Below are 13,801 nucleotides of genomic sequence, written 5' to 3'. Positions count from 1 at the left end.
CCCTCTGTTATCCGCGTTTGCGTAATCTCGATCCTCCTTCTATGCGGCCGTCATCGTTTCCCTCGCTGCTCCGTTGAATCGCGTCCGACGATTGTTTCGTCGTTACAGCCAGATTAGTTTCATCGTCGCACATTATCGACCAACGAGAACTCTTCAACAGCTTCTAAAGCGTTTGATCTCGCTTTGATCTCGAGCACGCGTTTATTAAGAATCTGTATCCGATCGAACGTGGAGGAAGAGCAGACAGGCTTTATTATATTCGTGTTTATTACGTTGCAAGTTGGATAGATAATTTGAACTCGATACGCGTTATTTCAACCGTCGTCGGGTTAAGAAACCAAGGGAACCTCTTTGTCACGCTGATGATTTCGTTGTGCAACGCGCGCCGAGTTATCGCGATCGAACGAATTTAGAAGCTGTTGCCAAAGCAACGTTATTTCCGTGCGTATGAATAGCTGCTCTGAATTATCGCAGCTTCCGACCGTCGACCGTAATCGACTCGATGTTAGATACCCTTTTGATCGCGTCGTTATTCCGAGAAAAGTGTTCCATTTATTAATTGCGGCTGTACAAATTAAAATCAACACCTATCACGAAAAAAACACATAAACGACACTCGGATAAATACTCTTCCTAAAATCCGTCGATCGTCAGAACGAATTGACAGAAACCAACCGATCTACGGATCTGATCGTTCTAAGCAAACTAGACCCGCTTTCTCTTGGAGCGTGTCGACTAGCGCGATCGAACGCCACGAAGAACAACGATCTTGTTAATTTCCGGCCGATGAGACGGAAACTTAATTAACTATCTAATAGGAATAGAGGAGGCGAGCGTTGAAGGAAACGCTTGTAAGCCGTACGGCAAGAAAACCACGAAATGATGCGAATCAAATCTTACGCCTCGGTAGACGTTAATTACATAGTAACGTGACCGAGGCGCAAGGCCACAAAAACGATTTCGAACGAGCCAACAGCGATTTCCAGATTACGAGCGCGAACGAAAACGAGTTCTGCCGCGATTAATCATAGATCGATTTCCTTGCCGCTCGGCCACCGCTCCTAGTAATATTTAACGTAGTCACCGCGGTGCAACGCGGAAAGAAATCGAATTACACATCAACGATCTATCGATCTATCGAACGAATCTATCGATCGTCGTCGCTGTTCCACGCCGATATCCGTGTAATTGCCAGCATTTTATTTGTCCCGTTGATAATTAATTGGGAAACATTGATTAGAGAATTAGTTAACTCGCGGTTATCGTCGCATAGTTTGTAGTTTCGACCGATAAGAGTAGTAGATAGATAAATTGGAAAATTAATACAGGAAGAACGTTCGAGATAAGCATGGTATAAATGTTGCTAAACAAACTGGAACGACGCGAGCGTTGCGTTATTAAAAAAGAATTTAACGCTTTCAAAGTTTTCTCGTCAACGCGATAAGATTCGAGCTAATCGATAAACGGGGACGATTTTATTATATCCGGATGCGAACGGTGAGTTTGGGATGCCGACAAAGCGAGTTTGGCTATCTAAAAACGTCAAGGAACGATGCCAGTTCGAGGCTGCATTATTAAAGATGAGCTCGTAACAATATCGAACCGACAGACAAATTGGACCACCCTGGGCCTACCCCCTGGTGCACACGACGCGCTGTCCAAAACAAAAACCATCACCGAAGCTACCAGCTGAGATATCAAGATAACGACGATCCCGACAGAGAAGCTTGTCTTGTACGCGAGGAATTCGACTACACGATATTTTCGAGGATTCGTTCGACCGTCGCGTCGCGTCCATCGATACACGCTACCCTGTAACAGAATTCGTTCCGATTCTTCGACTTGCAGCTGCGAGAGAATCACCGAAGCACTCTTCGATGCAACGGAGAATCCTGAAATTCAGTTTCGTAACTCCAGTCGTTGTAAACAAATACGCTTGACGAATAATAGTTTTGCGTATAGACGAGATATCGATTAATCCTCGTTCACCCTTTTACGTCGACTCGATATATAATTATATATAATTTCCAAGCAAAAAAAATGTGCAAATCTATACGACTATTTTATCGTAATGATAGTCGAACGCCAAGAGGCAAATTAATTAAGTTGAGAAAACGAGGGGACTTGGAAATAAAGCCTGTCCGTAGTTTGCCAACTTAGTTTCGCGTATAAGCATCGAAGAAGTTGGTACGATATTGCCACGAGCTACGAGGACGCTTATTAATCGGCGTAGCTAGAGCTCGATCACCTTGCGCAAATTACCCAGAAGCCTCGAATCACCTTAACCGGTAAACGAGACGCTAGAGATCCTGGCGCGTTTCGCTGGCCGCGCACGTTCATCAGAAAACGCAGTCGGTGTTGATTTATTCTGAAACGCGCGTTGATCACCGTCCACGCACACGAGACACCTTCGCAAATTACGGAGGATCCCTTAATGATTCTCGGTGCACGCTCGGGGACGCTCGCAATCTCCCCTGATGACAGAAAGGTAGAACAGAAAAGAATGTTAATCTCCTATTCTCTACAGCAGCGTCCCGATTTTTTGCCCTGCTCCCAGCTCGCCCCTTCTGGCCTTATTTTTCGTGATTTATGACGCTTGGAAACGCGGGTCCGACTTTTTCTAGGCCGGTCAGCCTCTGCAACGGTCTAAAGGTCCCGGCTAATTTCGTAATACACCGATTCGTGGCCGCTGCTCGAAATTCATTAACGTCCGATAACCGATTGAGATATCGCCGCCAACGTTTTCCCTCGTTAACGATCTCGCCCTGTCGACCCGTGGGCCGATCGTTTTTCTTCAACGATAATCCTGCTTATTGAATTTCTCCGCGTCTCTCACCCCTTCCCCCAGCCCCTGCTTTATTTATGGGACATCCTGTCCCCGAGATTTAGTGATCGCTGACACGGATATCGTTTTCGGTTGCTGCGTACGATCCACACGCATTACGAATCATACGGATTCTTTTTTTCTTCCGATTCGATATCCTCTTCTTTGAGAAGTTGGTAAATTGGCTGCAAGAATATGACGATAACTGTTAAAATTTTACAAGATGCGCCAATTATCTCGTTAAGGATTCTGTCCAATTTAATAATTACAATAACGGTTGAATCGACGGGGGACACCAATCGCGATATCGTAAGGTTTGTTCGTTAGTTTCCGATGATTCAGGGGGTTGAAGAGTCGTTGGAAGAAAGAGGGTGTCGCCATCTGATCGAGCAACGGCGAACGCTATTGAGAGGACGACCGACGGAGGATATCTTTTGAAATACGTATTGACGTCGGTAAAATAGGTTTCTCTGTTCTGTTCACAACGTTGACTTTGGAAAACGTAAAAGGCGGTCGTGTATCCTCGGTAGGTAAGTCGACGAACGACCGATCACGGGTAACTGACGATTTCCACTGGTAAGTTACTGCTCGAGCAAAGTGTACTCACGAAATGACGAAACGTAAACGTATGTAAAAACAACTACCATATACATACGTACAAAATCTTCTCGAAACTTAAAAATTAAAATTGACTAACGCGATCGATCCCCGCTTAACATTCGATATAATTCGCATTATATTTTTAATACTTTGTTCGGTGTAACCGAGTTTAAACCAATTTTAACGAAATCGATCCGAAACGAATCATGGCAAATGCGAAAGATTTCCATCTCGACCGTATTATCCGGATAATCCCAAGTACCCGAAGCATCCAAACCACTTTAAGGGACCAATGAAAGTTGACGCTAAAAGGGATCGGAGTTTGTTGACACGAAGTTCCAGTAAGGTAATCCAGGGATCGGAGATATCCTCAAGTGGCACCATAGACACGCTTCCCTGCTTCTTTTTTCCTTACGGAAAGAAACAGTCGGAACGTGTCTTAATTTGACGTAAAGTTTATTAACGGCGCTTTGACGTTCTGTCCCTCCACTTAAAAGTTTACAGATTTTTTCACGAAAGCAGAGACAAGATAGCGTTCTCGGTTCTATCCATCTTCCGCCAGGACGTAGCTCCGGAAAAACTTTCGTTAATTTATATCGACTTGTGAAAATTGAAAATTATACAAATTTCACGTAAAATATCTGTGTAGAAAGGACACGACGCTTCATTTTTCAGAGTAGAAATCGCACGATCCGGTTGTTGGAAACTCTATTCGCTTGTAAATCGCATCGCATCGCTGCAAAGGAACAATGGCGTTAATATCGCACCCGCGTGTCCGACGTCGAGAATACGGCGATCTCGCGTCGTGACGTTGACCAGAGCACGTGGATCGCTCTTGTCTTAGCATTTAAGTATCGAACAACAAATAGAAGACGTCGGCCGGCTATCCAATTACCCGGTTGTTCGCTACCGATGCCAGCAACGTTCGTGGTTATAAATAAGCTACGCGTAACGCGTCTCGCCTCAACCGGCAATTAACCCATCGAATTATTACCCGCGTAATTAGTAATTAACAGGTCGTCCTTCGACCCTCGTAAAATCCCAATTATCTCGAAGAATTAATCGCAGGAAAAATCGACGCCAAGATCGATAAGATACGAACGAAAGGTTGCGAGGAATTTAACGGAGCCTGAGCCGATCGATTTGTTGCAGGTTTGGAAAGAGCAGTCTCCAGGCTTAACGAGAGACAGAAAAGGCGCAGAAAGAAGAGGGAGAAGAAAAGGCGCAGAAAAAAGAGGGAGAAGAAAAGGCGCAGGAAGGAACGAGTGGCCAAGCCGTATCATCGAGGCGAAGTTTCTGGCAAACGTAGCTGCGTTTTCGGTTGCAACGCAGAAAATAAAAGGAGGGATGCGTCCGTCTAGACATCCAGATCCACGCAATTGTCTGGCCCACTCGTGAGAAAACTTCCTAGCGCGCCTAACTTCAAAAATGCCATCTCTGGACTCTTCCGACACAATGGAGCGACTGCACGTGACCCTCTCTCCTGACAAACGGTTGGCCTTTGCCTCCGTATCCTCGATTTCTTAGTGTTTGCCAAACGGCGCTTCAAATTAATTAACAATTAACAGACTTGGATTCGATGGATCGCGAGAATCCTTCTGGACGATTGTGGCTAGACGAACGAATAAATAAATATTTCTCTGTACCGCCTGCGCTTGCTGAAATTTTTACTAGATAAAGACGATCTGGTACTACGAATATTGACTCACCGACCGATTTATAAACTGAGAAAACCGAGCACAAAGTTCGAAAGGTTCGACATTACCGAATGGAGTTGCGAGTTAAAAGAATTGGATATCTGTTTTCTGTGGATATCTGTTGAATTTTCTTCGTATTATTATAAATTTGTCTTCTTTGTACCAATCGAACATACGCAGAATGGTCAATTACATTTTTTTTAAAAAATGGAACAGTTGAGAATTAGAGAAAGGATCCGATACGCATCTATGCACTTGGACTGTTGCAATGAAAAGAGGGACAGTTTTTCGGTTTCCCGCGAGATAGACCACGAATATATCGCGATCGTTCTCGTTTTTCCTTGCCCACAGCTGACGATAAACGATATACCTATTCCAGATAAAGAGTCAGTCAGATATCTATGATTCTGGACAGAAGATTGACATGGAAACAACGTATCTTGGATAAATCCAAACAACTCAAAGCAAAATTTACAAAATTCTACCGGCTCATCGGTCGACGTTCCAACTTACATTATACAAAGCCATATTAAGACTCGTTTGGACCTATGGAATCCAACTATGAGGAACAGCGAGTAACTCCATCATAGAAACTCTCCAACGATTCCAATCGAAAACCTTAAGATCCCTGATAGACGCACCTTGGTACGTCACCAACGAAACGATACATCACGACCTCGAGATACCCACGGTCGAAGAAGAATTATCCAAATTCAGCAATAGACGTAGCGCAAGAGTTAACAACATCGAAAACCCTCTAATTACTCAACTACTCGACACGTCGGAACAGATTGGCAGGCTAAAAAGACATTACACCTTAGATCCAAGCACTAGATTCAAATAGAATCAAACATACTATAAACGCTTATGAACCGTGTCACAGTACCACGCCAGATAAATTTACTTAAAATTCTCTAAGAAGAATCGACTGCCAAATAAACGCAAATTAAAAAAAAAAGAAAAAAAAAATTCTCGTTTTTCGTTCCGATAGCTTCGATATCAAACGCAATTCCTGATAGACGAACGACAAGACGGACGAAGAGGAAGAAACCTTCCCATAATTCTCATTGCCGAATGACGACCGTGTCGCGGTAATTATACGTAATTTTTTAGGGTCGTCGGTACGAAACATATGGACGATAAAAACACTTCTTCCGGTGTGGAATCGACCTGTCGGGCTTGTCTACCGGTGGTGTTGTCTCGTTGCTGGTCACGTAAGGGAGGGATAAGGAAGAGAAAGAGCAGATCCTGGAAACACGGGCCCTCACGGGCGGCATCCGACCCCCCACGATCCAGGAGGCTAGACGATACGGCAACGTGCGCTACGGGATTTTTCTATAAACCGTACACGGATAGTTGGCCATCGTGGAGGCCGCATGCGGCTATTTAGACGAGAGGCGACGGCACAAAGGACCCTTTTGTACGGGCCAACACGGCCAGCCCGTGTTGCAACTGGACACCACATTGCAGCAGAGAAGAGAGCTTCTCGATTGCAAAGCCTCGTTACGCGAGCACGATTCCGCGCGAGGAAGGAACCACTTGTCCTCCCGTGCGCGCGGAAATTGTTTCCCGTTTTCCGGCACCGTCGCTAATTACACGCGAGACAAATTTTCGTTGATAAACACCGAAAGATCGAAGGCTGTAGACGACGAGTTCGGAGCATCGTATTTCATCGCTGTTCTGTATCCTATATCTTATGCAGTACGAAGATCAGCGACGACAACAGCGATTCTCGCGATACGAAGCAACGTGACGTTACTAAATGGTAAAAGTATTTAGAAGCTACGAAGAAAGAACGTCGCTGAGCCTGCTATTTACTCGAACAGATGCGATCGTTTGATTTTCCATAGCGATCTTTCGATTCCACCATAAACGAACTGCAAATGAACACGTTACGAATAACATTATGAATAACGACTCTATACTCTCCCGTCAATCTTGCGTCAATTTCATCGGATCGAACAAGACTTAATTCATTAGAATCTGCACATACACGTTATAAGTACATACACCTAGCCGATCAACCCGTATCAGATTTCATTCGGTTTCAATTCCCGTAAAATTACCCGTTGTTCACCCAACTTCTACTTTACGTTTCGGCGATATATTCAAATATCGTACGTTCAAACGTATATTTAAATATCACGTTGAGAGATCTTAAAAAGTTAGAAACCGACAGGGCAAACGAAGCGGGTGCATTTAAGGTGGTCGCGTCGAGTAGGCAAAGATCGAAGAGCGTAGTAAGAAAGAAATGGCGGAGATTTTCCAGATCTTTCCGGGGAAAAAGTGCACGGTCTATGGAGAATTGTTTAAAAATCGAGCGACTTTGGGGCGCGGTGGCTTCACACGACGCGAGCTCTCCAGACGCCGGCGCCGCTTTCCCACAATTAAGAAGGCGCCTCGGTATCTCTTGGCGCCTACCATGCATCACACGGCCACACGTTCGCTCACGCACGCACGCACGCACGCACGCACGCGCCGTCTCCGTGTAATTCCGCGTACTTTCCACGCGTAGAATAATAAACAGCCGTCTCGGTTGGCAAGGGTTGTCGGTGGTTGCTATTCGTTCGCGAATTAACAACGAATTCCGGAGCCTCTTAAACGAGACACCGTTGATGTTCGATAGCTCTTTTGCAAGAGTCGCAGGCGCAGAGTGTTTGGCAACGAACGTCTCTCGATCGACGATTTTTTCCAACAGCGTGAAATTGCGCGTTTACTTGACACGACGGATCAGATCCGCAGGCTAAAAAGACGTTACCCTTTAGATTTAAGCATTAGATTCAACTAGAATCAAACATACGATGAACGCTTATTAAACGCGACATAGTACCACGCTGGAATAATTTACTTGTAATTCTCAATGAGAATTGATCGTAAAATTCTTCCAAATTAAAAAAAAAGAAAGAAATTGCGCGTTCGAATTTTTTGATCGCGAAGAACGGATCGTAGAGAATTTTGCAGTTTCTTGACGAGAGGAAAAATTTGAGACATAACGCGCAGAGTAATTAATTTCTCAGTCGGCGATTTTGTTGAAAACAGAGGCATTGCGAATATAAATTGTTAATTGGCAAAGCGTCGTCGGTGACCGTTTTTCGTTTGCGAATCAGCGACGAGTGTAACGAGACAGCGTGGAAACGAAAGATCAACTTTGAAAGAATTTTAAACGCAAACTTCTCGGAAATCTTGTCGAGAATATCATCGATGATCCGTAGGATACTAGACGATAGGAACGAAGAGTACGATTACGTTTTTCAAATCCATCGACAAGCGCGAGAGGTTTGCAAGGAAAAAATATACAAGACTGGATGGTGTGTTGTTTCGAGAATCATACAAAGGACCAGGTAGACCGATCGAGACTTAAACAGAGCGATTTTTCGAATTCCAAATCTTTAGGACCTAAAACGTCAAGGGTTCGGTGTGTTCTGAAAGACGCGTCTGGTGTATGTTACTTTCGACTCGTCGATGTCGCGGACTCGGGGATGAACCACGAGGATCTCGTCCTGCCGTCGCATCGGCCAAGAAAAATGAATTGTTTTGTTTTCATTTCCAAGCCCGTTCCAAACCCGTTCCAAGCCCACCAGCGATCCCATCGTGAAATCGATACCCCGTGATCGTTATAACTTGTCACGTCTCTGACACCCCTGATGAGTTTCGTTCCTTTAAAAATTTGACAGATATCGTAGCTGCAAAAGAAGAAGAAGAAGAAGAAGAAGGAGAAGAAGAAAAATACAAGCAGAAACTTTCGAGAATGGATAAAGATTTGTGATTCGATCCAAACGTCTTTCAAAGACGCGATTAATTACCAATAAATTTCTGATTTACGCGGCACTTTTGGTTGATGAATTAAAGTTGCGGGGTAGGGGGATCAGACGGTAGAAGGCGGTAATCACGCGAATCGAGATTTAATCGCCAGTTTTAGAAGCCTCGTTCACGGTATGTCTGGATTGGTTCGATTGTTGGAGCATAGGCGGGCCTTCGGTCTTCTCCTCCGCCCCAACGTTAGTCGCCGCGTTATGGCTGACCCACGGCAAAAACCGATTTGCCATCTCCTTGATCGACCCCGCACTTCCGATCCTCGTAATTATCATGCGACGCGAGGATCGGTCGAATTTTTTTCACTTAATCGACCTCCGACCTATTCCGTGCTCCGATACTTTGCGTACAGACGGGGAAAACACGCTGGATGGAATTCGATGTTACCGCGCGTCATCGACGCTCGATAGCTTGTCGTACAAGATGCTTTTGTATAAACGTTTGCTAACAACACGAGCTCGGTAACCGTACTTAACTCTGAAACTGTATTTAGGTGGTCATAGATACTCGACTCCGAATGACATTCGGGAATCTCGTAAAAAGCACATAAAAAAAGAAACGACCAACCATCGAAGCTCGCCCCTAAAGCCTCTCTTCTATAGAAACATTGCCTAAACAAGTAGGAAAAAGGGCTGGAAATATCGGAGACTACCGTATACGATCGATCATTAAAAGCACACCGAAACTCGCTAAAAAAAAGACGAACGGGAGGAAAGCAATTAACTCGATTTCGTGCACCCTAAACTTCATCCCCGACTTATGCAGTTGTGAAAAAAAAAAAAAAAAAAGAAAAGAAACGAGAAGGAAGGATCCCCGCTCGAATAGTTTCCCTTTCGTCGACTATAGCAAACTGCCTGCAAATTATTCATCGACCCAAAGACAAATTAAAATCTCCAATCGGAGGACGCGACCACCCCGTAGAACCGATGTTTGCGCTGCTCTACGAGACTCACAGACGTGGTGGGAGTGTGCTGGTAAAAATCAGCCGCGCTCACACGCACACCCACCTCCTGTTCCTGTGTGTGGACCACGGAGGAGAGACCAACACTTGACTCCCTCTGTCAGAGCAAGTCACATTGTGCGTCTGCCCTCCGGCCTGACCGTTCAACCGTGGCCATCATCCCCCGAGAAGGCGATCCGCGGCCGTTCAATGCGGTGCTCGCGCGTGTCCACGGTTCCAACGAGTCGTCCGAAATCTTTACAGTTTCGTTCGACAGCCCTTGCCGGTAACGATATCCTTTCGCGACGTTTCAAACGCGATTAACCCCGCGCGACAGACGAGAAAGTTGGCTCGAGTTGTCATCGGAGATTACCGTTAGTTGAAGTGGACGACGGTTGAAGAGTCGGTGGTTGGAAGCTGCGGAATTATCGTTGTTCGAGCACGTCGTCCGAATGTCGTAAAACGTTTTTTAGCGAGTTTCATGGCTGAATACCGGGCTTCTTCTGAACGAAGATCGCGCGAGTTCTTCGAGTGGCACCGTTCTTTTGCAGGACAACGATGAAATCGTAGAATTTGTCGTCGACGAGCAACGACGAAACAAGATTTTGGTACAGGTCGCGCGTGTGTTTGAAAAGTGACTCTTTGCACGATAAAAGCATCGGAAAGTGAAGTTTGTCGTTCGAGTATTTGCAAGAGTCGCCAACATTGCTCGAGAATGCGTTAGAATGTTGCCTTCCTCGGTCTCCGGAACCCCGTTCAGCGTCCGCGACATTCTCAGCGAGGATCAGCAGCTTGGAATCATGGATTGCTACCCGTCTGTCCACCATCAACATCAGCTTCAACAACAACACGTGCCTCAGGAATATTACGGTTATAATATCGTGCCGGACAACAACTGGGACGTGGAAAAGTTCAAGGAACAATCGATGCCGACTTATCCTCACTATCCTGACTTGGGTCACGTTCATCAGTTGAATCAGATCGCTGCTCCGTACCAGGATCCACCGGTTACAGAGGACGGTGCGTAAGATCGGTGTATATCGTGGCCGATGCTTCGTCTTCGCTTCGCCATGCTCCGATCTTTTATCATTCGTTCGATCCATTTTCTAGCCATACAGTATCGGCAATGTTTTACAGGTAACGTGGTTACATCGAGCAAAACGGAGCTGCGAAAGAGTCAGTCCGGCAAGAGGACAAAGAGGAAGCCGAGGGTGCTATTTTCCCAAGTAAGTTTCTGTATCGTAAGAAATGATAGTAACGATCACGGACGTAATTTTTAACAATAATTTTAACATAACAATTTAAGCATAATCGTTACGATGTAACACTTCGAACGATTAAATTTCCCAGCAAGACTATTTTCGCTACCACATCCTCCTGCTGGATGCAGTTTCGTTCGTGCTTCCAGCCCTATTCGAATGTTAACCTCGACTGAAAACTACCATCGATTTCTTACAGAACCAAGTGTACGAGCTGGAACAGCGATTCAAGCAGCAACGATACCTAAGCGCCCCGGAAAGGGAACTACTGGCTCAGACTCTGAAACTCACCAGTACCCAGGTGAAGATCTGGTTCCAGAACCGACGGTACAAGAACAAACGCGCGAGGTTAGAGGACGCGGAGAAACTTCAAGCTCAGAACGCGAAGAACCAGTCTCTGAAGAAGATCCACGTGCCGGTATTGATCAGAGACGGTAAACCGAACATCCAGGAATCCTACAATCCTTCGTACTGGTCCAACATCAGGCCAGAGCTCGGCGTTTCGATGCAACCGGACTTTCGAATGAACGAAATTCGACCGAGCCCCGAATTCAGATCGACGAACGACATGAGGATGGACACGAATATCAGTCCCGAGTTTAAAACAGAAATCGGCGCCGATGTCGCCGGAAAATCGAGTTTGAACGGAGAGATACAAGCCACCAGACAACACGTTCTCGTTACCACGGATTTCCGAAATAATTTGTCGACGGATGCTCGAGCTACCGTGCACGATTGTCACAGGCAAATGAAAGGGAACGCGAGTGGCAACGAAGCGGCGCCGTATCCAGATTTGAAAAATATTTCCACGGAGAGCAAGATCATGGTGAGCGACGGAAGACCGGTGATGGACGTCTCCAGCAGCGATTACGGATTCTCCAATTACTTGGGTCCGGCTAACTATCAGATGCAGTACGTCAATTACATGGAACAGGTGCCTATGGACCAGAATCTACAAAGATTGTGGTAGGAGAAGATTCCGAGATTTCAATGTTCTACGCTGTGTTCTCTCTGTTATGTATCAACCGTGTCGTTGAATCTTTGATCGAGTTAACATACAGTAAGTTTAGAAAAATCGAAGCAATTTTTCGAAAGGACACGGTTGAGCACGTGGAGAGATCGGAAAAGCTGTATTCCATGAAATTTAGAAGATTTTGCGGTTCAAACGAAAGTGTTTTACGACTTAGGGTTCCGCTTTCGATTCGAGTGCGTCGCAGCCAGAGCTTAGATATTAGGAAATTGTTCGATATCGTAAGAGAATCGAGATATTTCGAGTATTATTTTTGTAATCGGTGGTTTCGGCCTTCCGTCGCTTATATCGCTGATCTTTCGGACTTCAAGTATAAGTTACGTTCGTTAAAGTCAAATTTCTGATACTTCGATAGTCGACAAGCGAGGTAAATAGAAAAATAAAAAACAGAAAGTCGGACGATTTATCCGAAAATCTCCAACGTCGTTTGCGAGAATGACGGTTGACAAAAGATGGAGAATCGCGTGACAACGTTACCAAACAGGTAGCCAAAGAGTAATCGTGGCTGATGCATCTTTCGATCACCGCGATTGCGATAGCTTTAAGTTCGACATAGTTAGACTGTAAGGCCTACAGGCAGCTGTATTTCATATTCTTCTTGTTTTTCCCCCTTGGTTCTCTTGTAGTTAGGTAAGATACTCTCCCCTTCGAAATAGTAACGCGCCGCTCAAGAAGCCCGAACGGAAATTGCTTCAAGTGGCTTTTGCGGAAACATCAGTTACCTCGTATTCCGCAGACCCCGCCTTTCTCGTAATTCTATTTCTCTTTTCTTTTTTCTTTTTGTCTCTTTGCTCTCGGTAATTCGGTTCTTTAATCCGTCGAATACGTTTACAACCGGAGAAATCGCGAGAACTTTACTTCGATTATCGCGCATCGAATGTTTCTTTCGGTGGAAAATCTGCGACACTACGCTGCACTTTTGTACCAACGTTCACGATTGATTACGGAAACAAGGATACGAGAAAATAAATAAAACGAAAGAAACGACTAAATCCTGGAATCGTTTTACTTCACCTTAGCCACCGTTCCCAGAGTAAAATACTCCCTTTCTAAAAATATCGACACATCAAAAGCGTTCCTCTTGCCCTGTTAAAAAATTGCGACATCGTGAGATCGATCGATCGATCCTCGCAGAAGTTGTGCCAAATTTCAACGCGAATCTTTCTATACGCGCGGTTACAGCGTTTCGCCGCGAGAAACATCGTCTAGGTCGATAAAACAAAAATATGGCGAAATGGCATTTATAAATAGGTGAGTTCTGACAGCTTGAGCGAAGCCATGGGTTAGCTTTTAGGTTATCGCGCGAGCACGACGGGTCATCTGGCAGTCAAGTGCCTTCACATAGACGATTCATCGTCGGCGTAATCGTTGTTCATGGTGCTACCGCCGCCATAAAGGACCATGGGAACAAGCTGATAAAAATGTCGCTGTCGATGTTTCAAGCGGATCGCGTGGCGTTTCCCATATACGTCCTTTTCACCTTCCACGACTAGCCCCAGACACCACCCTTCCGAAACGGAGAGTCGACTCCGCCCCTGGCCGCACCTGCGAAGCACCTGCCCGCACTTGTTCCTCGAGATCGACTTCCGTTCGGCGGACGTGTTCCAGATACGTTTCGTCAGGCATCCGCCTACGCGT

General features: G+C 45.4%; 1 protein-coding gene across 1 annotated transcript; it reads left to right on the top strand.

The window, feature by feature from the left end:
* The first annotated feature begins 9,641 nt into the window (after nucleotides 1-9,641).
* On the top strand, nucleotides 9,642-13,155 carry LOC132910370 (homeobox protein Nkx-2.5-like). The gene is made up of 3 exons (XM_060966019.1): nucleotides 9,642-10,894; nucleotides 11,012-11,100; nucleotides 11,333-13,155. The coding sequence occupies exons 1-3, from the start codon at nucleotides 10,600-10,602 to the stop codon at nucleotides 12,101-12,103; spliced, it is 1,155 nt and encodes a 384-aa protein (XP_060822002.1). The 5' UTR covers nucleotides 9,642-10,599; the 3' UTR covers nucleotides 12,104-13,155.
* Nucleotides 13,156-13,801: the final 646 nt, after the last annotated feature.

The sequence above is a fragment of the Bombus pascuorum genome, chromosome 9 (assembly GCF_905332965.1).
Source record: "Bombus pascuorum chromosome 9, iyBomPasc1.1, whole genome shotgun sequence".
In the NCBI taxonomy this organism is placed as follows: Eukaryota; Metazoa; Arthropoda; class Insecta; order Hymenoptera; family Apidae; genus Bombus; species Bombus pascuorum.
This window is presented reverse-complemented; position numbering and strand designations above follow the sequence as displayed.